The sequence below is a fragment of the Rhincodon typus genome, chromosome 9 (assembly GCF_021869965.1).
Source record: "Rhincodon typus isolate 14 chromosome 9, sRhiTyp1.1, whole genome shotgun sequence".
Lineage (NCBI taxonomy): Eukaryota > Metazoa > Chordata > Chondrichthyes > Orectolobiformes > Rhincodontidae > Rhincodon > Rhincodon typus.
In genome coordinates, this window is record NC_063340.1 from 73,878,511 (window position 1) to 73,904,711 (window position 26,201).

The 26,201-nt window shown below is 39.8% G+C and overlaps 1 protein-coding gene across 1 annotated transcript in view; it reads right to left on the reverse strand.

The window, feature by feature from the left end:
• The window catches only part of ryr2a (ryanodine receptor 2a (cardiac)), a 450,194-nt gene that overhangs the window by 368,295 nt on the left and 55,698 nt on the right, over window positions 1–26,201 (reverse strand). The window contains exons 8-13 of the mRNA XM_048601350.1: window positions 23,904–23,978; window positions 11,323–11,479; window positions 6,814–6,978; window positions 4,675–4,796; window positions 1,292–1,475; window positions 877–1,012 (exon numbers count right to left, since the gene is read on the reverse strand). Coding sequence (XP_048457307.1) covers window positions 877–1,012; window positions 1,292–1,475; window positions 4,675–4,796; window positions 6,814–6,978; window positions 11,323–11,479; window positions 23,904–23,978 — 839 coding nt within the window. The remainder of the gene's footprint in view (window positions 1–876; window positions 1,013–1,291; window positions 1,476–4,674; window positions 4,797–6,813; window positions 6,979–11,322; window positions 11,480–23,903; window positions 23,979–26,201) is intronic.

Genomic DNA, 26,201 nt, shown 5'->3' on the forward strand with positions numbered 1-26,201 from the left:
CACGTTAGGAATACACTCAGTATCCATAGACTATTTACAATGTATTTCCTACATGCCTATAAAATAATGACTATTTGCTGACAATTGTTGAATCTCCTTACCTTTTTATTCTTGAGCGCACCAGCAAACAGTGTGATAATATTTATTTTAATGCCACGTTTTTTTCAAGCATTGCTAATAAATTAGTTGCTCATGCATTTTAGCAATGACAATCAAACATCACAAGGCAAAAATTGTGTTTTGGCTCTTCCATCTCAAAAACGTTGTAAAAGCCAGCTTTGCGTACTGGCCAGTTAGGTATTGATTTAAAGCAGATGGATTTGGAATTTAAGGGGTGCTTGATTCTCCAGTGTAGACTGATGACAATCAGGGCAGAATCTAATGCAAACATTATTTACATATGTGTGTACATAAAGTATTACATATATGTATATATACTCAAAATAAAACAGATAATCACTGGCAAAAAAGAAAATACAATCCTAAGAGATTCATCAGCAAACAACAACTCATTACTTCACATCCTCCGTCTAAGTTTGTAGCTATCTTCATACCAGTCAATAGGATGGTTAATCTAGTGCTGTGTTAGGGTTTTATGGGACCCCATTGCCCATGATGCATGCAGGAAGAGGGCCATCAATATCCATCAGATGGAAATATTTAACTAAATTAAGGTCCTACCCATTGGCCAGCTCAGCCTTTTTTACAACATCCTTTAATACTCAACATATCTTTGAAAATGTTTAAAGGAGTCACCTTGAATTGAATTTGCTGGTATGACTATTGGTGTAAATTATCAGGTGAGAAAAGTTATGCATAAATCTACTGCAATGAATATATCAACTGGAAATAAAAGATCAAAAACATACATCTTACCAAGTAGCTCATACAGAGAATTTAGAATTGCTCTCCATGACTCTCCTGCTTCCTTCCCGGCTACATCTGTAAAATGAGCTGCACTGCTGTACACGTTGAGATGATCAATGCACTCAAGAACTAAGTTAATCATTCCCTGCAAATGAATGTATGAAGACAAATTTGCAGATCGCTATATAGTGAATTTTCAGCATTTTTTTCTGAATGAGTTGTTCTGTGCCAATAAAACTGCTTATTTCTGCTTTGGTATTATTATCATGAAAGGCATTTGACAGGTTTTCCAATCAAATGGAAGTGGGCTGTGTATTGTACATTCAATTCTTTTGCAGTTTAACTTATTAACATAACTTCAGACTAAATCCATCACTAAAGATTAGTAATGTGAATCTAATGCCTCTAAAGGAGAGCTGCTTACCTCTTCCTGGAAGAGATTTTGTCTGTTCTTCAATGCTCGCAATCTGTTCTGTCGTTCTTCATGTTCCAGATGTTCATCAGGTGGCTGAAAGTAACCAATCAGATCCCGCAAGCTCAGGCTAACTGACTCAATGGGCAAATCGATGGCTGTGGACTTCCCTTTTTTATTGAGAGTATCAAGGCCCCTGAAAATGCAACCAAATATTAGCCACAAAAAAGTCCTAATGTCAATGATCATGCATCACTGATAGTCTTAACCTTTCATCACATAAACTTGCTGACAAAAGGATTTATCAAATTGATAAAAATTGATAGAAATTCACTTCCTCCATGAAGCAGAATTTTGAGCAGACAGAAATTTCCGAAGTACTCACGAAGCTGTAGCAATTTCTAATTAGTAGAGGAAGCCTGATGATTCTTTTGTCTATCCGCAAATTTTGTGACAGTAGTCTGGGGACATGTGTGGAGCAACTGCTAGGGGTTAGGGTTAGGGTTAGGGATAAGGTAGGGATCCCACCTGATATGTCTCTAATTAACCCGCTTGCAACTGCTTCATTTGAAAACAGAAGATGATTGTAATGATGATGTCACCAGTATCACATGGGGCCCATCAGGGCTCCTTTTCCCTTCAGTGCATTTGACCTTGGTCAGGAAGAGAGAGGGACTAATAAGGCATGTGTGATTCTGGACTTTGTAAATTGAGACAGTACAAAAGCAAGGAAATTACAGTGAAACTTTGGAAAACACTTGTACAGCCTCAATTGGAAAGTTGCATCCAATTCTGGTCTCCACGCTTTAGGAAGGATGTGAAGGCACTAGAGAGAGCGCAGAAGGTTAGGCACTAGAGAGCATGCAGAAGGCTTTACAATAATTATTCCAGAAATAAGAGACTTCAGCAATGCTGGTGGTTTGGCAAAATTGGAACTGTTCTCCCTCGAGAAGAAAAGATTAAGAGGATACTTGGAGGACATGTTTGTCTGAACAGTGAGAAAGGAGAAACCTCCTATTGCTGCAAAGCTCAATAACCAAAGGTCAACAATTTAAAGAGACAACATATGGAGAAACTATTTTTATACAGCGATGGGTTGGGTTCTGGAATGCACTGCCTACTAATGTGATGGACAGAGACTGAATTGTGATCTTCAGTAGGGAATTAGATCATTATTTGAAGAGAAATAATTTATTGGGCTGTGGAGAAAAGACAGGGGAGGGTATTGCTGAGTTGTTCTCACAGAGAGCCAGCATGGATACAATGAGCTAAATGGTCTCCTTCTGTGTTATGACTCAGTTTATGATTTTCTGGCTCTAATTCACAGATTTGCAGGCTGTGCTGTGGGTGGTTTGACCAGAAATGAGAGCAAATTTTGCTGGTGAGAGCATCATGACAACCAACTTCCTATCAAATGGGAGGAGAAAACTGAATAATAATAGGCACCAGAAACTGCAGAAAGAAAGGAGACAGCAATACTAACAGCATTGGAAAAGTGCCCAGGAGATTAAGAGTTTACAGGCAAGCAAATAACTGAGGTGAAGGATTTAAAGGTCTATCCCCAAGTTAAGCCTTGAGTTTATCTTCTTCCCTTCCTCATTGAATTAATGAAACGCAAGTCCATAGCATAGCTAGCATTCTTAGCAGATGTTGTGATTGAGCCTGTAGAGATCTGTCTTCACTGCATTCCCACTGAGGAAGTAATTAGAAGTATCGGATTATACCTTCACTCAGGGGAAGTGTGAAGATAAAGCACATGGAACATACTTTAATCACATATTGTAAGGGTTAATCAAATCAGGTATGACTGACACTACAACGAGTTCTGGCAGTTTATTGGTATGAGGTAGATTAAAGGAGTTGGAGAGATAAGAGTTTACAGGTTGATGGAGCTCATGATTCATTTGGCAAAGCAGATGGGTTGTGTTTGGATGTTTGAAACACTTAACTATGTGTGACATCCTGTACAAAGTGCCTTACAAGTCTGAGTGACCAGTCCTCTGACAGACAAGTCTTCTGTCTCCTTACACAACTGGGACTACTATTTGCCATCTCCTGTCTACTTCATGGCAAGGTCCCATTGCGCATAAAACTGTGAAAGAACACACAGAAGTAATTTTGGACACTACGGTCAACTTGTATTGGCAACCTCTTCCATCTGCTGAGGGGTTTCCTTCTCTCAGTTCATAAGGAAAGGAATGCCTAACAGAATACTGATTGCACCTAGGCGGGGAGAGCTCAGTTACCCCCGTTCCCATGGTAAGTCACAAATTAGCATTCTGAGGTGGAGCTTAAGAGAATATGATAGCTTTAAAAAAACCTCAAGGACACTCTGAAATGAATAATGAAAACACAGCTACTGCATACATTTCAATTTCTCTATTTTTGTTGTGGACTGGGCCTCTGTAGTGTTAATCAGATGCAGTGAAGGCATTATGCAGAAATTATCCCATGAACATTTTATTGAAATCTTAATAAATGCAGTGCTTGCCTGGTCAATAGCCTGTTAGTGTCACAGACAGTTTCTCCTACAAACACAACCAAAAGCCATAAATCATAGTGCCTTACACTATAGTACAAGTCTCATGGCATATCAGTCCAATAGGTGTCAAGCAATGTATTAAGCCTAGAGTTTACTGTTGGGGGTAACTGTACACAAGTACTTAATGCATTAATATGAATTTGCTGCCTGCTGTTTTGACAGAGGGGTTGAACCATTTTGAGTAGATCGATATCTGTTTTCAAACACTGGACAGAGATTTGTTGTGGAAAAGCAATGAACTGTTGGTAATACATATATACCTATGGACTATGAAAATCCAGAATATGGAATGATTTGGACATTTCCGGGTTAAAGAAGGTTTAACAGTTTTTCTCTCTCTCTAACTCTCAGTTAGCAAGAGACAAGCCTTAAAGCAAAAACAGCTAAAAGTTCACTCTCTGACTGAACTACTTCAAAAAACTGATAAAGTTTCAAATCTCGAGGCTCCTAATGATTTCCGATTGAATACCAAATCTGATCTGAAGATCTTCCATCATTCTGCAGCTGTCAGCAATTTGATCTCATTAACAGGAATCAAGGGAACTATAAGAAGTCAACGTTCTATCTTATAAATTTTTAAATTTGAACTCCAGTGGAATTGTTCCTTTGTTGTCTATTTTTTTCTGAACCTTGATAATTCCACAGAGCTGTGTTGTCTTGTTTTGTCTGCGCATTAATTTGTGGGTTTGGGATTAAGGGGATATGGTTTAAATCTGAGTAACAGCATCAGAGAGTAATAGAGTCATATACAGCACAGTAAAGGTCCTTCAGCCTATCAGGTGACCCAAGAGATGACCTGGAGCTTTGGGATTCTAGAAAACTGCTTTACATCTGCACTGTTAAGAAAGCATACCTAATAAACCTGTTGAAGAGAAAAGCTGTGCTGCGGATAACCCGTGCTGTCCTTGATTCTTCATGCTGAGAGCGTGAGAGAGTTAAGCCATCATCCATGTGGCCTTCGTGATGCATTATGGCCTAAATGAAAAAAAAGGAAGCAGACATTTTTATTGCAGCCAGATCGCAACAATTTATTTCTGCAGCCGACGTTTAAATTTTTTTCTGTGATTGCAGATTACAGAATAAACATTATCATATCATAAGAAAATGGGGAAGGGCTTGTGGATGGACTTCCTGCCTCACCACCAATTGAGATGCATTTACATGGGTGATTCATTCCTACTTAGAAGCCTCATCCTTCCAATAAGACAATAAAATGTAGGAGCAGAAGTAAGCCACTCAGTCTATCAAGAATGTTCCACCATTCAATGAGGACATGGCTGAACTGATAATCCTCATCTCTGTTTTCCTGCCTTTCCCATAACCTACAATCCCCTTACTGATTAAAAGGTTATCTATCTCAGCTTGAAAACACTTAATGACAGCCTCTACAGCCCTCTGCAGTAAAAAAAAACACCACAGATTCACTGCCTACTGAGAGAAGAAATTCCTTCTCATCACTATCTGAAATGTGGCAGCCACTTATTCCGGGATTATGCTGTCTGGTCCTAGACTCTCTCTCTTTTCTGTATCTAACCTGGCAAAAGCCCCCTAAGAATCTTGTATGTTTTCATCAGATCACCTCCCATTCTTCTATATTCCAAAACTACAGGCCCAATCTACTCAACCTCTCCTCATAAAGACAGTCCTTCTAAATCTGGGATAACAAGGTGTAGAGCTGGATGAACACAGCAGGCCAAGCAGCATCAGAGGAGCAGGAAAGCTGATGTTTCAGGTCTGGATCCTTCTTCTAAATCTGGTATCAGCTTTCTGTAGACTACTCATAATATTAGGAAATCTTTCCTTGAATAGCTGTTCACAGTATTCCAATTGTGGTCTGACTAGTGATTTGTATAGTTTTAGCAAAACCTTCCTATTTTTACACTCTATTCCTTTTGAAATAAAGGCCAACATTCCATTTGCCTTCCCTATTACCCGCTGAACTTGGATGCTAGCTTTTTGTGATTCGTGGATGAGAACTCCCAAATCTCTCTGTTCCTTTGCTTTCTGTAGTCTTTCTCCATTTAAATAATATTCAGCTCTTCCATTCTTCCTGCCAAAGTACATAATCTCACATTTCCCCATTATATTCCATCTGTCAAGTTTTTATCCACTCGCTTAACCTGTAACTATTTCTCTACAGACTGTTTGGGTCATCCTCACCACTTGCTTTCCCACCTATTTTGTGTCATCCACAAACTTGGCTATAACACATTCACTTTCATCATCCAAGTCATGAATATATATTGTATATAATTATGGCCCCAGCACTGATCCCTGTAGCACAGCACTAGTTACAGGTTGCCATCTTGAAAATGTTCCCCTTATCCTAACTCTGTTTTCTCATAGTTAGCCCCTCATTTATCCACGCTAATACATTACCTCTAACACTATCAGTTCTTATCTTATTAAGTAGTCTAATATGTGGTACTTTATCAAACACCTTCTGTAAGCTGTTGGCATTCAACCAGCAGAGAAAAGCGAACCTTGTGGGCTTCTGGGGTGGGAACCCTCTCTTGACGGCATGCAGTGCATGATCAAGACACTGAGCTTTGGAAGGGATGGGGGCCCAATGAGAGATACCTCCAATCCTTCCCGCTGGCACCATTACAAAACCCCTCCCCAGTGACTCCCACTGCACAGTCCTCCATTCTGTTGTCACTTACCTGTGGCCTGAGTCTCTGAGTGATCCTGTTAACAGCAACAGCCACCACCTCTATGGCTAGCCTCTAATTAGTCACAATGATCAACAGGCAGGACTTCCCCAGTCTGCGGACCTTGATTCTGGTGAACACCTGAGCACTACCCAGTCACATTCCAGATTGGAACTTAATTCATTTGGCCGTCCAGAAAAACGGATTATGAAGGATTAACACTGTCCCTACAGCTGAGTTGGAGACCCCATCACCCACTTTAAACTACACCCAACATTTAAATCAGAAAGAGGCAATTAGAAACACAGTCATGTCACCAATATCCAGAACAAAAGACTTACTTTACGTTGAGCAGTTCCCATCCGAGCTGATTTTGCATCTACAGACTGATAGGTGAGCCAAAGTCCAGTGTCTAGGTGCTGAATAAAGCACACTGAATCTCCATATTTAACCTCTGGGGATCCCATTCCATCCACCTCTTTTCTTATTCCTGTATCCAGTTTTTCCTGAAAATAGAAATACATCATTTTTAAACAATTCTTTATTGCACAAATATATGATTCAAATTAGTCATTATTCATCAACAGTCATTAGTTTTACCCAACCATTAAGAAAAAGCAGTTAAACCTGCAAAGAACACATACTGTTCTGACTCAGCTCATACACCTCAAAATGGAACTCCAGTGTAACAAATGTGTTCATTTCAAAGTATTACTGTTTTTCACTCATTTTCTCCCTCTGGGCAAGGTCCACGATGAATCTCCACCACTGAATGGATCAAACCCTATCCAACTCAAAATAATACAAAGTGCACTTATCTGACCTGTTCTCTAATTTCAAAACAAAAATCTTTAAGCCATGATATTACTATAGAAGTCATGGCTAGTAAATATTTCCTGAATTTCCACCTTCAAAACTGAGTACAGTTCCCTAGATGAGGATCTACCTGAACGCAGTACTCCAGATGAGGATCTGACCAAGTACCTTTGTACTCTAGGCCCCTGAGGTGAAGATCAATATTCTATCAGAGATTTGTTTATATTCTTTGAGCCTGTCCAATAGTTTTAAATGATCGCTGTGCTTAAATTCCACATTCTTTTGTCCCTCTATATTTCATAGTAAATAACACCACTGTTATTGTTCTGATGTTGGAAGCCGTGTTGAATTTGCATCTTGATAGTTAAATGCAACAATTAATGTAGCACTGCGTTATATAGAACAGGAGAGGGCCATGCTTTAATTCGGATCTGCATTGAGTTAGCTCACAGCTAGGATGAGAGTGAGAGCTTTTACTATTGACATCAGCACTCCAGCCATGTATGAGGTGAATCTTTTCAGGTCTTTAACTTTTTAATGTTATTCAATCTATACATGCATAAAGCTCAGGCAAATGAAGGGTTGAAATGACACATGGCCTCAGGCATGACAAATGATTTCGGAATGTTATCAGACTGCTCCCAGAAAGCACAGAACAAGACTCAAGTGCCAGTCATGAAATTAGGTGAGAATTTCTTTTCACTCTGGTTGCTATGACAATTGGCAGATCCAGGAACCTGCAACAGAGAATTTGTAAGACTCAATTAATTAGTTTACTCATTGGTAGTGCCAAATTTGCCAATCAGGCAAAATTCGGTACAAGAATGGTGTAACTCCCCTCCCTCTGACAGTCATAGCACAGAGGGAAATGCTACACTGAATTCTGTGACAGAAGTTGGTTGTCTCAATGTAAACAGGCCATCAGCACAGGAACGTTTTACCCAGAAAGCTAGCTAGACCTGTTGCATATTTAGCTGCAGATTGTATAATCCCATCAGGCAGAAAGTCATAGAGGACTGTGGTTTGTCATGAAAGGAAATCTGTAAGAGTGGCAGAAGTGTGGTTCATGCCGGCAGAGAGGAGATGTGGGTGGAGAATTGGGAAAAAAATAATAAAAGTTGGCAAGGGGTCATTGATGAGAGGAGCTAAGTCCTTAAAATGAAGCTACAAATACATCTGCCTGGTGTCGATTCTTGTCTACAGGCCATCCCAACAATTATTCAGCACCAGTGTCAGAACTTAAAGTGGACCGAAACCAGTGGACCGAAACCATCTGTGGGACTTTGGAAATTCACAAATTTATAATTTAAACAGTATTTATCCTCAGGATAGGAGATCCCCAGCACAGTTACAAAATAGTAATCATAGAGAGGTTCACACAACATTACAACTGTCCCTTGTGCTGAGTTATCCAAAACACCTCAAAATGAATTGTGTGCAAATTGTCAGATGCACTTGTTACATAACAACGGCCATCACAGTTCAAAAGTATTTCGTTAGTAGTAAAGTGCTTTGAAATGTATAATGGTTATGAAAAGCACGATATAATTACTATTTTTTAAAAAAAAAATCAGTTTCAAGATCCTTTTTTCTTTACTAGCAGCAAGTAAAATGACAGCTGCCAATATCCAACATATTCTCACTCCTAATAATGCTCCCACAGAGTGAAAATAATATAGGATTGGATTGACAATTGTTTTTCAGGAAATAACACTCACTATTTGGAAAATAGCAAAAAGATTGTGTTTTTGACATAACATCAACAGTCTTAACCAAACTCAGCACCACAGGGAAAATTTATTTGAAAAATTGCAATTGACAAATAACATTATCTCTGAAGAGGTAACTAAACTACCATAGAAAACCACATGAGAAAGTTGTGTTTTTGAGAACAAATTTTTAGGGAGAACAGGGTCGACTTTTACATGAGTAATATTTTTGAGGGGGTCGAAATTCATGCTGGTCTTTTGGAACTGCCATTATCCTGATAATGACATACTGATGATTTTGTTTTTGCGCACTGATGATGGTTGCTGGCCATGGTCCTGAATTCAGTAGTGAACAGCTGTCCCAGGATGTCCAGTGACATTTCTATGCTAAATGGGAAAACAGCAATTGTGTAAATGCACTCAAAAGGCTTATCAATACCACTTCACAAACTAACACAAAGTACATGAAGATGTAAGTATCTTCTGGTGAAACACCGAAGAGGGTGGGGGGACAGTCGAATTTTACACGAGATCAATTACAACTTGAATTTACATGATCTCAAAGTATGAGGTCCCAATCTGATCCCCAGGTCCTAATGAGTGAATTAATCCCAGTCACCACAGCATATTTAGTCTCAGTACTCCTGTAATATAGAGGGTAAAATCAGATGAGGTTCCTGGAGCTGTTCGTTAACCCCATGACCACTGCAATTCTACTTGTGAATAGATTAAGTGAAAAATAGATCAGACTTTGGACAATACTGAATGCTGCTATCTCTTTGGTGATGAATGGCTGCCTGTGTGAGGTATATGGGAACAACAGAAACAAATTAAGCCATATCCACCATGAATGCACCTGCACGTTAAGAGCAGCAGAGAATGTCTGCATCAAAAAGAAATACAAAAAGCAAGGGAAACATTTATCAATTACTGTATAGGTAACATTCTGTACATAAATTATTCAACACATTAAAGAAAAATATTTTTCAGTTTTTAATTATTTTAATAAATTCACACAAAAAGCATGCAGATAATATAAATGATAGTCACAAAGTTGTTTGACATTTTCAATACTGAAGATAATTAATTGTAAATATTACATTTAAATTCGGAAATAAATTGGAAAAAAGATAAATGCCAGGAATTACGTTGGGAGTTGTCTCAATTGACCATTATAACATAGGCAAAAACCTTAATGGACAGGTCACCAGGCCTTCTTTCAATCTGCCTTTGAAGTTGCAATTAACATTTGAGCAAGGTTTGAGTAGGACTACATACTTGGTTAATTTTTGCAATGGTTAAGGCAATTAATTCACGTGAAGTTTTTGGCATGTATTTCTGGAGTAAAAGCCTGGCCAAATTTTAATTGATGGCAAGTCATTGACTACAGATGAAGCCTGCATAAACAATACCAACCTGATGTGCGTGGGAGAACTATTGTAATCAACATGTTACTGTGACATATAGCGTATTCATATAAATGTGCTTCAATCACAACAGATTGGAGAACAAGCAGGAAGTCATGCTCTATTCAATGCACTCACATTACAATATGATAACAAAATTGACAGAAGGGAGACATCTAACCGTTGAATATAACTCATTTTCTGACCATTTTTTGAGGGGCATCGTTTCAAAATTAGGAGTCACATTTTAAAACAAAGATAAGGAAATATTGTTTCTCTCAAAGGGTTGTGCAACTTTGGAACTGTCTATCTAAAAAGACAGTGCAGGTGGGTGTCATTGAATATTGAGAGGTTGTCTCCTCTTACGGGAGAGTCTAGAACCAGAGGGCATAATTTCAGTGTGTGGGGTCGCCCAGTTAAGGCAGAGATGAGGAGGAATTTCTTCTCTCAAAGGATAGTGAATCTGTGGAATTTTTTTCAACCTCAAAATGCTGTCAAGGCTGGGATCATTAAGTACATTCAAGGCTGCAATAGATTTTTAATCAGCAAGGGAATCCAGGATTAGGGGGAAAGGGCAGGAAAGTTGAGTTGAAGATTATCAGATCAGCCATGATCTCACTGAACGGCAGAACAAACTCAACTGGCTAAATGGCCTACTTCTGCTCCTATGTCTTATGTCCATTTATTCAATTCTCTCTTTTTTGCTGATACCTGCTGTTCTGAGGAATTCAACCCCATGTAATTCCCACCTTCTTTGCAAAGTAGCTTAGCCTAAATTGTCTCTTGAGTTTTTCTCTTCTAAGCTGAAGTCTAAGTTGCTTGGTTTTATAATTTGTACAAATACACAGAATAGTTTCAGTTTCACAGGCTGAATAATAGCGTAATTAAGTCAGATCATTTGACAAGTATTTTGGAATACCTTGGACAATCTGAAGCAGAAAGCTGTGCTTTTTACATCAGCTTTTTCTTTGCCCATTAGAAGAAGGCCTTTCTCATCAATGAGGCTCAAGTACTTCCCTGTTGTAACATGTCTCAGTCGGAATGGCTGACCCCACCTGATATGGCTTCCACTCCACCTGCAAGGAGAAGTTATTTCACACTGTGTAATATCTATTGAATATCAGGTCAGCGAAAGGACAAACAACACCCAGTTAATGAGAATGAAACAAACAAGTCACAAGCGACAGTAAGTAACCTGAATGGCTTGCCATTTTGTTGCTAATGCTGCTCAGAGGACTTTGCTGCACTGTAGCATAATGTTGGTGTTTAATGTAACTTTCTTTCATGTCTATTACTGTTTGCATTTTAACAAACAAATAGTGCCCTCTCTACATGAAACATCCATGTTTCAATCCATCTATTTCCATTACAATCAATTTGCTTTTTCAAAAACTATAGTTTATTCATAACATTTGTAAAACATAACAGTGCATATTTGATTATATATACGGTGCAATTCAGAGCAGTTTCTATCAATGGAGTACATGAGCTACCTCACTACATTATCATCACAGGTTCTGTGTACATCGTACATTTACGTTGCATGTCAAACATCCTCTGGAGGACACGGCCTGAACAGTTTTACATGGGTTCCAATCCTTTCGTTCAGGATGGCAGGAGGGCCTCAAACAGTACTCTTTCCCCGTTGAACCTATGTGATAGCTGCCCTAAATTTCAGTGCAACTCTCAGCACATTATCCTGGACCTTGGAATGTGCCAGTCTGCAATGATCCATTATCTGAAATGTTCCACTTTGACAATACTTTTCAGCAAAAGACAAGTAAATTTTGTGTAGTCCAAAGAGTATCTTTCAATGAATTGGTGATTCTCCAGCATTAGTTAGTGTTTCACGTTACATGGGTCAATGTACATTGGGCCAAACAAAGGTTTGCTGTGGAATTCCCACCTCACTAAAGTGCCATTGCCCATGTATCATTAATTATACAATAAGTAGTATCAGTTACACCTTGTACTGTTCAGCACAGATTGCAATGATAACCACATTCAATTAATACATGACACCTCATGACTGCATGCACTTAATCCTGTTTTAGAGATGCGGGCGTGTACCTACAGGTAGTGGATTGCTGTAATCTTGTACAATAGTAACAGTGATTACCCTTTAAACAAGCCAAAGCTTATAGCAAGCAAATCGTATTCACACCAGCGTGGATTGCATTATAAACAATGGGGACAGTAATGCCATTTTCAGTCTTGAGACTGGACTTTTACATCAGCTGCGTAGCATGGAGACAGACATGAAATCTTGTACCCCCAGCCTACAGCTGGTTCCCTCACTCCATCCCACTCCCTGACTACATCACGGACATCAGATGAGAAGGGGTGAATTTGGTCAAAAGGGCTATGTAGGCACATAACCAATTTAGCTGTTTAAGAGTCTATCAGGACGAGTGTCAAAAGCCAACTGCAGATGGTAACAAAGATGCCCAGCACTGGAAGCCACTTATATTGGAGACTGGTATGACACACAGGGATGACTATGTTCATATTTGTGCAGTAACACACTGCATTCAGAGATTCACTGCTGTTGAAGTGATAACCTAGATGAGGGACTGGGAGTGATATAATACTGTTTTCTTCATTCCTGTTGCACTTAGGCTGCCATATATAGTGAAAAGAAAAGAAGCCCAGGCTTGTGCCCAGGTTTTCCTGAGGTAAGTGTACCAAAGATCAAAACATAAAGCCAGCCACTATGGGACAGTGAGCAGACAGACTGAAAGGTGGACTGTCCACCATGGTTAAATCCATGTCACTCGATGTACTTTACATGGGCCAGGGCTCACAACAGTTAAACTCCAGACATATTAACACCATTGCTTCTTATCAAGGCAAAGTTTTGAAGTTGTGAATAATGGGAGCCTCAACACTCAGTTAACTGGAATGATCATGTTCATTGACAAACATTGTAGGCGAGCATCTTGGAGCGTGTCCTTTCAATGCCAACTTAGCAAATCTGGTTTAACTTGCATGTCCACAGTTCAAAGGGCAGGTCCTAACGTGGAGGCTTTTGCAATTGAAAACTCCAATGAATAACAACCTCAATCAGCATTTGTATATCACTTTACCATGACAGAATGGAAATGATCAGGTTAGCTGGAGCCCACACTGCTGTCAGTGACTATAACAATGTAATTATCTACTGGCCTACACATGAATCCAGACTCACAGCAATGTGGTTGATTCTTACCACCCTTTGAAATGGCCTAGCAAGCCATTCAGTTCATGACCATTTAGGGACGAGCAACGAATGTTGGTCTTACCAATGAGACCCACACTCTGTCAAAGAATAAAGTAAAAGTAAAATTTATAAGTAGAGTCAGCAGGCTTTAGTTTGAAATTAGAATACAAAATGTGACCCTTCAACACAACCATTCTGTGTTGCTGTTTATTCTCCAAAACACCAGGAGTCCGATGTGTTTATTTTGATCATTTATCAGTTATCCCCTTGCCCTGTAGACACCAATGAAAGACAAAGTCGCCACCATCCTACTGTACCCTAGGGCTGCTCTCTCATTAGAGAGAGAAACGACAAGTGGTGGTATTAACCTGCAAGTTATTAGGCATTATGTAAGAGAAGAGGGTGAGAAGGAAAGTCCTTCATGGTAACCTGAGCTGGTACAGAACTGAACCCATGCTGTTGGCATTACTCTGCATCGTCAACCAGTTATCCAGTCTAGTGAACTAATCTTAACCATCTATAAATGATATCCTTAAAAACAATTCCATTTCCAACGGTAAGTCCACGGGTGCATTTTACAGACTCTCAGCTTCATAAAATAATGTTTTGCCCAGTCTCTATCCCAAATCACTCATATTAATTGTAGGTCTATGTTGCCTTGCTATCAATCTGTCCCAAACCAATGAAAGCAGATTGTTTACCATCTATTCTATCATAGTTCTTTATTTTAACATCTCTCTCAAATCAACCTGCAATCTCTGAAACAGCTGTAACTTTTCAAGTTTTCCCTTGTATTTGTATTTCTTCATCTCAGGCAGTATCCCAGGGAAATAGAAGACAACAGCAACATTCAACCATTGGAGATAACTTCTGCCAAGCAAGCATTTGTCCATTAACATTCCAGCTATAAAATCTTGCTCAGGATTGAAAAATATTACAGACGGCATTTAAGCAGGAACAACCTGATACCTTTCTGCTTCTGTTTCAGACTTCCAACATCCATAATATTTAGTCTGGTGCTTAGTACCCAAGTGAATTTTTACTGTACCTTTACTATTTCCTCAACTGCCTTCCTTTATCATTGTGTCCAAAATGTATGAAGCACCCAAACTGTGGCTTTAAAAGGTCTTAGCAACATAGAAAATAGGAGCAGGAGTGGGTTATTCAACACCATAAATCCAAGCAAACTCATCTCCAAACTACGAGATCTAGGATTCTGCTCCTCCATCTGCAACTGAATCCTCGACTTCCTGACCTGCACACCGCAATCATTAAAGATAGGTGACAACACCTCCTCCATGATAATCCTCTACACCAGTGCCCTGCAAGACTGTGCACTCAGCTCCTTCCTATACTCCTTATACACTCATGACTATGTGGCCAAATTCAGCTCTAACTCCATTTACAAATTTGCTGATGATACCACCATAGTGGGTTGGATCTCAAACAATGATGAGACAGAGTACAGGAAAGAGATAGAGAGCTTAGTGGTATGCTGTGAAGACAACAATCTCTCCCTTAATGTCAGCAAAATGAAGGAGCTGGTCATCGCCTTCAGGAAGCGGACTGGAGGACACACCTGTGTCTGTATCAATGGTGCTGAGGTTGAGGGGGTCAAGAGCTTCAAGATCCTTGGAGTAAATATCAACAACAATATGTCCTGGTCCGCAAGAAATTACACAGAGTTGTGAACACAGCCCAGTCCATCATAAAAACCAGCCTTCCTTCCATTGTCTCCGTCTACACTTTTTGCTGCCTCAGGAAACCAGCCAACATAATCAAAGACCCCTCACACCCCAATTATGCTCTCTTTCACCCGCTTCCAATGGGCAGAAGATACAAAAGTTTGAAAACACGTGCCAACAGCTTCTTTCCCACTGTTATCAGATTTACAAACAAACATCTTATATGTTAGAATTGATCTTTCTCTTCACCTTCTCTGTAGCTGTAACACGATAGGTGTGTTAGGTTTTATTGGTAGAGGGATTGAGTTTCAGAGCCAGGAGGTCATGTTGCAGCTGTACAAAACTCTGGTGTGGCTGCACTTGAAGTATTGCATACAGTTCTGGTCACCGCATTATAGGAAGGATGTGGAAGCATTGGAAAGGGTGCAGAGGAGATTTACCAGGATGTTGCCTGGCATGGAGGGAAGGTCTTATGAGGAAAGGCTGAGGGACTTGAGGCTGTTTTCGTTAGAGAGAAGAAGGTTAAGACGTGACTTAATAGAGACATACAAGATGATCAGAGGATTAGATAGGGTGGACAGTGGGAGCCTTTTTCCTCGGATGGTGATGGCTAGCATGAGGGGACATAGCTTTAAATTGAGAGGTGATAGATATAGGACAGATGTCAGAGGTAGGTTCTTTACTCAGAGAGTAGTAAGGGCGTGGAATGCCCTGCCTGCAAAAGTAGTAGACTCACCAACTTTAAGGGCATTTAAATGGTCATTGGATAAATATATGGATGATAATGGAATAGTTTAGGTTAGATGGGCTTCAGATTGGTTTCACAGGTTGGTGCAACATCGAGGGCCGAAGGGCCTGTATTGCGCTGTAATGTTCTATGTTCTATGTTCTATGATATTCTGCATTCTGTTCTATTACTTAGATGTACTTATGTAACGTATGATTTGTCTGGACAGCATGCAAAACAATACTTTTCACTGTATCTTGGTATATGTGACAATAATAAATCAAATCAATCAAAATCCCCAATAGGCCCCTTGTCAGATTCCCTGTGGCAGCAGAATTCCCCAAAATTAACTCAGGGGGCAGAAGGAACTGATGTCGGACTCCTGAACTCCACCATCAGGATAATCAATGAGGCTCAGTAATTATCCATGCAGCCACAATTTAGTGGTGCGTCAGAGATTAAATGAGAGCCATTCAGGTCTGAGATGGCTACCCAGCAAATCCTATCAGAGTTTGTCAACAGTCTTATAGCAGATGGGCTGTCTAAATGTCATAAGCCCAGTGGCACTGGCAGTGAAAGTAGCTAATGACTTATAATTATCCAGCAGTATTTCATTCACTAGGGACCCAAAATGAGGGGAAGAGCATCATCTGAAGGGCATTGATTCCATCAGGCCTCTCCCACAGAATTGAAAGGGGTTTCCCTAATGGCTCTTCAGCCAGTAGGTCGGACTCCTGTTTGCCCTACAAAATCCAGCCCGCTGTTTATGAAGGTGAAGTCATTGTAATGAGGGCTAGATGGATCTCATTGAGTGTAAGATCTTTGACTGGGGCCATGACCTGCGCCAATCAGGGAGCCCTTGCTGATGGATATAAACAGGCGATTCAGAGAGACCCTTCACTCCAGTGACTGGCTGTGAGCTGGCTAGTCAGAGTCCATATATTGTGCACATGTACATAAGGGGTGACTTATGTACAGAGGCCTCTGTGCAATAATTTAAGAAGGATAGTCAGAATTTGAAACAAGGTAGCCATACATGAGATGTTAAAACAACACATAGACTTTGAACAAAGAGCAATCTCAGAAGAAAATGCTCTTTGGTTCTATGGCATTTGATGTGCAGCTTCCGTTAGATAGGCAGGAGATAGTCCCATCAATTCATCTTTACCTAAATGTGAGTGTTTTAATGTTGATAGTGATGCTCAGAGGAGACTCGATTTTGGCGGACCATTGAAAATCCAGTTAGCCTGCAACTGCTTTAATTCAAACCTGTACCACTTAAAGGGGCGCTAGGGATTAAATTGATACTGTCCAAAAGACCATTTGATGAGCATCAGGTATGTAACTTCTTCTTACTGCAGTCAGAGTACTTTGTGAAGAAATCAGGATAGAAGGAACTATTTCTTTCAGATGACAAATGAATGCATCAAACACCTTCACAATACTTTTCACTGATCTCCCGGAAATCATTCCCACAGATTTCACAGGTCAAGCTTGCCTGCAGTTGACGTATGCAAGAGCAGAAAAGAGATCCAGCTGTCAAACTTTCCCTCTAGATCAACTTGTTATTATTCCAGTCCTGCCAAAATAGGGGTAATCATTAAATCTCTACAGTGTAGAAAGAAGACATAAGGCCCACCGAGTCTGAACTGACCCTCCAAAGGGTATCCCACCCAGACCCACAACCCCGCATTTACCATGGCCAATCCACCTAACCTGCACATCCTTGGACTGTGGAAAAAACTAGAGGACTTGAAGGAAACCAACGCAGACATGGGGACACCATCCAAAGTCCACACAGACAGTCACCCAAGGCTGGAATCAAACCTGGGTCCCTGGTGCTGTGAGGCAGTGGCATTAACTACTGAGCCACCGGGCCCTTCTTTTTTCAGACGCAAATCAAGAGACAAAATCTTCCCCAAAGTATCAATAACTTAATCAGCAATGTAAAAAGACTGCTCCTAATTGTCACATTCAGCAAAATCTTAAACATGTTATTGAAGACCACATTAGTAATGACCAGGACAGGAAACATTCCTGACAACTTTCAATGTTTGGTGCAGTTAGCCCCTGGAGGAAATCTTTCCCTCTCATTAGTAACATGTTCTATTTAATCCAGATATACATGGTGAAGTGTGGACAAATAATTGACTTTGTCAACAAACCAGGCAGAGAATTCTCCTTTGGCATATTTATAGAATTTCTTCATTGTGTCTATGTGTGAGAATGGATCACCCATCATTTACAATATTTCAGCTGCATAATTTCCATTACAGAAACCATTCATCAATAACAAAGTTCTCTAAGGTTTCAATCCATAACTCACTACAACTGCTGTCATGGCATTTTTATTAATTGTATTTTTAAACTTTGTTTATAGCATAATTTTCCCACAGAATCAATCTATTTCAACTGATCTCAAATTGAGTTTCAAGCTCAAAGGATTTAAAGGAAATTATCTGCAGTAAATCCCTACGTTTAGTGCCATCTATATATCCCATTTTCATCACTGAGTTTATTGAAATTCACATAATTCTGGTGGTTGCCTATGGAGTTTTAACAAGTAACGTTGTAACAGTCCGGTGCTGTGGCTCATAGCTCATTGATTTATGGGTATATTTCACTGTAAAATATCAGAAGTACAAGTTGCCAGTAATTTACCTATCAGTGGTAATAATTAATAAGTGCATTAAGGCCTTGACTGAAAATTAAAGTAGCTTTGTGTTGTGCCCCCAGTTCCTGAAGAGAATTCCCGATATCACTGGGAAGGGTTTCCTCATAGGAAAAGAAAATAAAAACTGAAATGCACTGATTCAATTTTAATATGACTGAGAGAACCATTGAAAGCGGTTCCAAGTTCCCTCTCAAATAGGAGACCTTCACAACTCAATAGATTAATTCTGAGAGCAGAATTAAATTAAACAGGTGTCTCTTTTGTTTTAGGAACTCCTATAGCTTTAACTTCTTTGTAGCGTTGGCAGCACATCTTGTGAGAAATCATGGAGTATAGCTAGCATTGAAAATAAAGGCTCCCTGGCAATGATTTGACAGGTTGCAATCCAGATTTGGTCTGGTATTATCTACGTCGAATGGAGGACAATGTGGGTTGGAGGAAAGAACCAGCCAGGCCCGAATGAAGGTGTGATATTACAGACTTCAGGATTTTAATAACAGTTCATGGACTGAATGAATCAACAAAAGATAAACCATTACACATGAAATGCTGCAGCAATAACTGTCTGGAATAAAATGTTAAACGACAAGGACAAACTTATATGGAAATTGAAAGCAATTAGCCATGTCTTGGAAAAGAGGATATTGAAATTACATAGACAAATCTGCTTTGACACCTTTGGATGCTTTATGCCACAAGAATAACCGATTGCCCTGCAGAAGAATTTAAGGAGTTAATTGCAGGAAAGCTGTGTCTTTTAACAGACAGTTACAGCCAAATGTAACAAGGAACAAAGCAGCTACTTCTGATAAGAAGGCAAGCTGCAGATTTGCAGTAATTTAGATGAAAGGACTTTAAGAAATCATTGATATATCACCTCATAGACTTTAAGAATGAAAATTTATACATTACTCGAACACCAGAACTTCCCTTTAGCAGAACTCCAGAGAACAACTTTGCATAAGGATCAAACCCTGGACACTTCCAGAGACTGACCGCTGTTGGTGGCTTTGTGGCAACGTTCCACCATTTATTAGGTAATACCCAAGTTGGGTAGTGAGGCTTAATTTGCTTACTTCAGGGGTCTTATTTTGGTTGTTACACGCAATAAAGTTTAAATCATTGTTTCGGTACTTGATGGTCTATGAACTTTCTTAGTACAAGTAGTCGAATTAAAGATAACTTGTGGTGATTCACCCACAATTAAGGATATGCTGAATTTAGCTCGATACATACACACATAATTAATCCAAATCTCTGACTGCTATAAACTAAAGCAACAAATTCTTAAGCTGCTCAGGAGTTGATTCCAGTCATTTGTTCATTTTGAACAACAATTGTTTCAACTTAACTGGGAAGAGAGCACTGGTAAAGCCATCACAAGTGTGTACATCTAAACCATCGAGATGACCAATTTGTCATTCAGGACAAATACCATTCTCACCGGTTTTGGCATTAGCAGAAAAATAACTTGTTGTTGTAAACAAACATTAACAAATGGTAGAGGAAAAGAAAAGATTTCTAATCTACTACTTTGCAACTTAAACTCTACCCCTTTAGGACTCAAATACGCATACATTTGTTTACGAATAAAATAGACAAAAAAATGGCTTTTCAGCAATGGTATGGTGGAAAATTATAGGAAAAGAAAACAGAATTCTGAAGACCATTCGTCTAAACCACAGGATGGGATAAGTTGCCTCTCACAGTTCTTTTGATTTTAGCATTGATGATACAATGTTGTCTGTAGAACAGTGATCATTCTTTAATTCAGTAGTTGATCAGGTGGACTTGGATCTTGTGCTGGAATTCTTTTAAGTTTCTTGGTTTATTGTCTTTTTCTATACACAGACAGGAGGGAGAGAGTCATTTTCTGCTTGGCAGTTCTGAGTGCATCTGGCCACAGCACATCTGCAAGTCTGTGAAAAAGTGCAGCTCAACCAATCCAAAGGCTATGACAGGCAGTTTCTCCTGAACACAAAATTTCGTGATGCTGTTCTGCCTCAGTAATGTAACTACCTCAATGCTCCAAAAGCAAATTCTGTTCTACAGCAAAAAATGTGTCCAATTTATTTTTTTCAAAAAACTCTCCATGTATTTAGTTACGTATCACTGTCCAGCTTCCATTCCAGATTATAGTCCAAGAGGAAAAAAATGTGCTCCCTTAAGTGGTACACTCTCTAATGTCATGTTAAAGGTTGTACTTTTGGCCCTTTTCATACCACTAGTTCACTTCACACAGTAAGTGCAAATAATCTAAAAGCAAAACATCCTAATTAGCAATAACATTGGTAGGTGCGCCTACAGAAACGGGTACACTAATCAAAATCTTGTCACAGCCAAGAAGTAACACCTTAATGAGTAATTCCATGCATGTGAATGAATACAACTGAAAGAACTGATGACACCAATAATATGCAGTGCAAGTCTGTTGCTGCACAGTTCTCTGAACAGTTTTGATTTCCATAGTGAAACAGGCATACAATTGCCTTGGATGCAGGTCAGAGAAGGCTCACAAGAATTGAGCAGATTAGGCCTGTACTCAGTGACGTTTCGATGGATGAGAGGCAATCTCGTGGAAACATAAAATTCTGAGTAGGCTAGCTGGGGTAGATGCTGAGAGGATGTAACCCTTTGCCAGCGAATCGAGAACTAGGGAACAAGTTTAAATATATAGTACCTCATTTAGGATAGAGTACATGATACTGACCTAGCCAGCAGAGAGCTGGCTCCTAAAGTGAGTATAACTCCTGACAGAGATAGCAGGAACTGCAGATGCTGGAGAATCTGAGAATAACAAGGTGTAGAGCTGGATGAACACAGCAGGCCAAGCAGCATCAGAGGAGCAGGAAGGCTGACGTTTCGGGCCTAGACCCTTCTTCAGAAATGGGGGAGGGGAAGGGGTTTCTGAAATAAATAGGGAGAGAGGGGGAGGCGGATAGAAGATGGATAGAGGAGAAAATAGGTGGAGAGGAGACAGACAGGTCAAAGAGGCGGGGTTTTATATCTGTCAGCCAGAGTGCCCTGATTGGGCCAGGTTAACAACTCTACTCAGGGAACTCATATTCTATGAGATCCACCTGGCTGACATTGCTTCAATCACTACAGAAATGAGAAAGAATTTCTTCTCTCCTAAGGTTGTTAATCTTCGGAAATCACTACCATTTAATATATTCAAGTTTGTGATAAACAAATTGTTTGATCTACATGAGCCCAAGATAATAGGGGGTACTCAGGAAAGTAGATTTAAGACTACAATTAGATTAGTCATGATTTTACTGAATGATGGAACAGATTTAATGAGACAAACAGCTCTCTTCAGTTCTTATATTCTTACATTAACAAACTCTATGCAGTCAATTTTATTCTCTCTAAAGGCACTAATGCCAGGATTTTGTGAAAATACACATATCACTGTAAAGCTTTCTCAATGGCCAAAGTGCTCCTTGCTCATCCAGAGGCAACTCAGACATTGTGCAGTAAATTGGCTATTTTCAACCTCCTGAAAATCTCTGACTCTGTGACCTGCGGAGAATCCTTCTCAAATTTGGCTGACCACAGAAGTTTGTCATCACTCATCCCCTCTCCACAATGACATGTAAGCCAACAGAACCATCAGACACCTACCCCAACCCTCTTCTCCATCATCCTCGCTGCAGTACTGGACCTCACCTCAATTAAATTATCCAAAGATATGGAGATGAGTCACATGGTAAACAGAAAACTGCTCAATTCAAATTGCTTTCAAAAACAAAACCACTCCAATTTCAGTCACTGAACTCAAATAAGCTGACGATGCTGGTGTGTGCATTCATTTAGGAACTTAGCTCCAAGTCACTCTTTTTCATTGAAGCTTTCTCAAATCCTCTGGAAAGTTGATACTCTCTTTCAACCAGCTGCCACGGCAAAACATTTCCTCCAACAACCCCCTCATCAATTAAGATAAACGGCAAGATGCTGGAATATTTGGATCACTGTCCATATATTGGGAGGCTCTTCTCAACAAAGGAAAGCCTAGTCAACAAAATCCATCATCCTATCCAATGAGGACAAGAGTACTTGAACACCAGGATCTCAGACCTGAGGCTAAGGTCATAACAGTCCAGACAACAATAGCCCTATGCTCCTACATGCTTTGAAGGCTAGATCAACCTACCACAGACACCGCAATCATTCGAAAAGTACCACCAGTGAATACCTATGCAAAATACTCCAAATCTGGTGACAAGAAAGGCTATCTAACAGCAGCATCCTCTTCCAAGTCAATGATGTCCAGCATCAAGGTGCCAATCATTCGAGCCCAGCACCACTGGGCAGGAAATGTTGCTCAGAAACCTGTCACCAGACTCCCGAAACAGCTACTCTGCTTGAAACTTGTTGGTGGCAGGAGACTCCCAGGAGGACAGCAGGAATGCTTTAGCAATATTCTCAAAGTGTCCCTGAAGAAATTGAACATTCCAACCAGTCTCTGATTTATGATCAAGCAAAATGGAGAAGTTTCATCCGGGAAGGCACCAAATACATCGAGAGATTTCTTCAGCAACATGTGTACATGATTCAAGAGACTGCGTGCAAATTTCCAAGCTCTACCCAACCCTCTAAGCGCTAACTGTCTCTTATGTGTAGCAGAGACTAAAGATTTACCAGCCACCTCAGAACCCATCAAACAGGAGTGCAAGGATATCGTCTTCAAACTCAAAGTGGTGCCTAAGAAAGAGGGAGAACTCCTATACAATTTTGAGGCATCAAGAGCAGAGAATGCACCATGTTCACTCCAGTCAGTGGTGAAAGGTGCAATGTTAGAAAGGAACTCTTTATGCCTCTCCAAATTCCAGTCTGAGGATTATGAATACATCACGTGGCTCAGAAAAATCTTTGCATTCGCCAACAGCTCATCCACCAAGCCTTCTGCATCTATCTCCTTTCCCTCAAATGCTCCAGATTGCCCATCTGCACAATTGGTACGCTCCTGCAAATGGTAGTTTACTAATAAAATGTAAATAAATCCACCCATATAATGGCTCTAGTCTCACTCTTCCCACCAAGTATTTACCCCAGATTAAAATCAACTTGTATTACTTTCAAATCACCTTAGTACACTTTCAAATGACTTCAGTTTTGAATAGTCACATTTTTAACCTTGCAACTGAAAAATGTATTCATACATGTCATTTCTATTCAACTAATGCAATAGGTCATGACATTTGTCACTTACGCGACCCTCAGCATCTCCAGCCTCCACAGTGATCGAGCATGAATGGACACTGCTCCGCCTTCATAATGAACTGTCCTAGAAGGAAACAGCAAAGAGATACAATTGAACACATTCTTGGTTTTAATGTTGAGGTATTCCATAATTTTAACACATTTACATTCCTAATTACAAATAAATCATTAGAAATATTCAAATCACTACAACTCAAATTTACTTTGATAAAAAATATTTTGAAAATTATGGAACTAAGTAATCAAAACAGAAGTAAGGGGGATCTTGTTATAGTATTCCTACATCTGAGCCATACTGCCCAGACTCGAGTCCTACCTGCACCAGATATGTGTCAGAACAGGTTGATTAAAATATCTAGATACATTAAAGATGGAAGATGAAGAATAGGTTTTCCGTTATGTAGAAAGTTTGGTTTCTTTCAAGATTAAAAATGCACAGTTTCTGCATTGTATTTTTAACAAACTGTTCTCAAGTTTAAAATAAACAGGTTGATGATCATAATATTTTGTCATAATAGCAGAGATGCCAACTAAACCTGCCAGAAGTAATATGTGAGCTAAGTCCTGACTCTTTTGTGAAGGTTCCCTGCGTTTGACATTTCTAATATATTCAGTGCATTAATGACAGTCCTGCACATAGAGACCAGAGGAATTCTTACATGTTGTAAACATGACGTACAATGAAGATTTGCTCCAGTTGACACATTTCTTGATATCATGCAAGTGATAGAGCAACCAAATCAATTCCTCCTGCCCCTATCCCACTCCCCCAACCGCCATGGCAACATCCCTCTCTTTAGCTTTTTAACAGATCAGCAGACATTTGAGTGAAATTCCTTTACTCAATATTTCACCAGGTCTTTAGCTCACTGATATTAAATAGATTAGTCACATTGGCTGTTATCTATTACAACCATTTGTTATTGACTGCTCAAAATTATGTTTTAAGTAGAATATTTGCCAACTTAAGGTAACAGCGCCTGGAGCAAAAAAAATTGTTGCATTGTTTGACGTATTTATAAACACCACTGTACCGTACAGGGAGCATATTGCACAGAGGTGTCCCTTCACCATTATAGGTGACCCATTTCTAAGAACCAGCTTCACACATTGATTCTAAATAGGTCTATGTAACACACTTTCACCCTGTATCAAATATACATTTGACTTTAAAGCAAAGTCACCGTCACCTTGGATGTCACCAACATTAACTGGATTTTACTTCAGTTTTGCTAAATTATGTCATTTAACTTACCAGACCTGGCCTCACCAAAACCTCTACTTGTCAATTCTACACTCACTGGCCTACTTTTGCAACTGGTCCAAAAGCATGTTCCTTCATGAATGTGACAGAATGAAAAATCTGGTACCCCGTCACATGAGGAGATACAAGGGTGAAATGTCAACAGTTTGGTCAAGGAGGTAATTTTCAAGAATATCTATAAGGACAAAAGAAAGTTGGAGAGGTAAGGCTTAAGGAAGCAGTTCAAGAGCTTAGGGCCTTATAAACTGAAGGAATGGCCTGTCGTGGTGAAGTAATTAAAATCAGGGATGGTCAAAAGGTAGAATTAGAGGACTACAGACACTTTGGAGAGTTTGAGACTGAAGGATAGTACAAAGATTGTGAGGAAGAAAGCTATATCATGACTTGAAAACAATGATGAGCCTTTTAAAATTGAGACATTGCTGGACCAGAAGCCTATCTAGAGAATTGTTCATAGACTGGTGGATAAACAGGACTAGTTGCGAGTAGGGACAGGGCAGCAGAGTTTCGTATAATCTTAAGTTTATGGTGAGTACAACATGGAAAGGAATAGTCACAAATGATGAGAGCTTCAGCAGCAGGTGAGCTGATGCAAATAAGGAGGCAGGGAATCTTAAAGAGATGTGGATCAGTGGTGTTACTGGTGGTAAGGATATTGCTACTATAGAGAGTGGATCAAGCAAAGATGAGAGACACAATTAAAGAGAAACTCAACAAACATCTGTGCAGACTTACAGAGATAGGTTGTTCGTCATGCTTGTCAGTGGGATGTGTCCGGGATCAGAAAACGTTATGTTGATATATGGCACTCAGACGTCCCTCTAACACCTACAGCATGTGTCAATCGTCTGCATGGCAAACACACTGTATGTCACTGTTGCTACTATATGGTCGTGTGTGTGTGTGTGTGTGTGTGTGTGTGTGTGTGTGTGTGTGTGTGTTTGGGGTGTGTGCAGGCCTATTGAGAGACCCTGATGCACTCTCCACACCACCACCACTGCCTCCCGCTACCTCCCCCCCCCC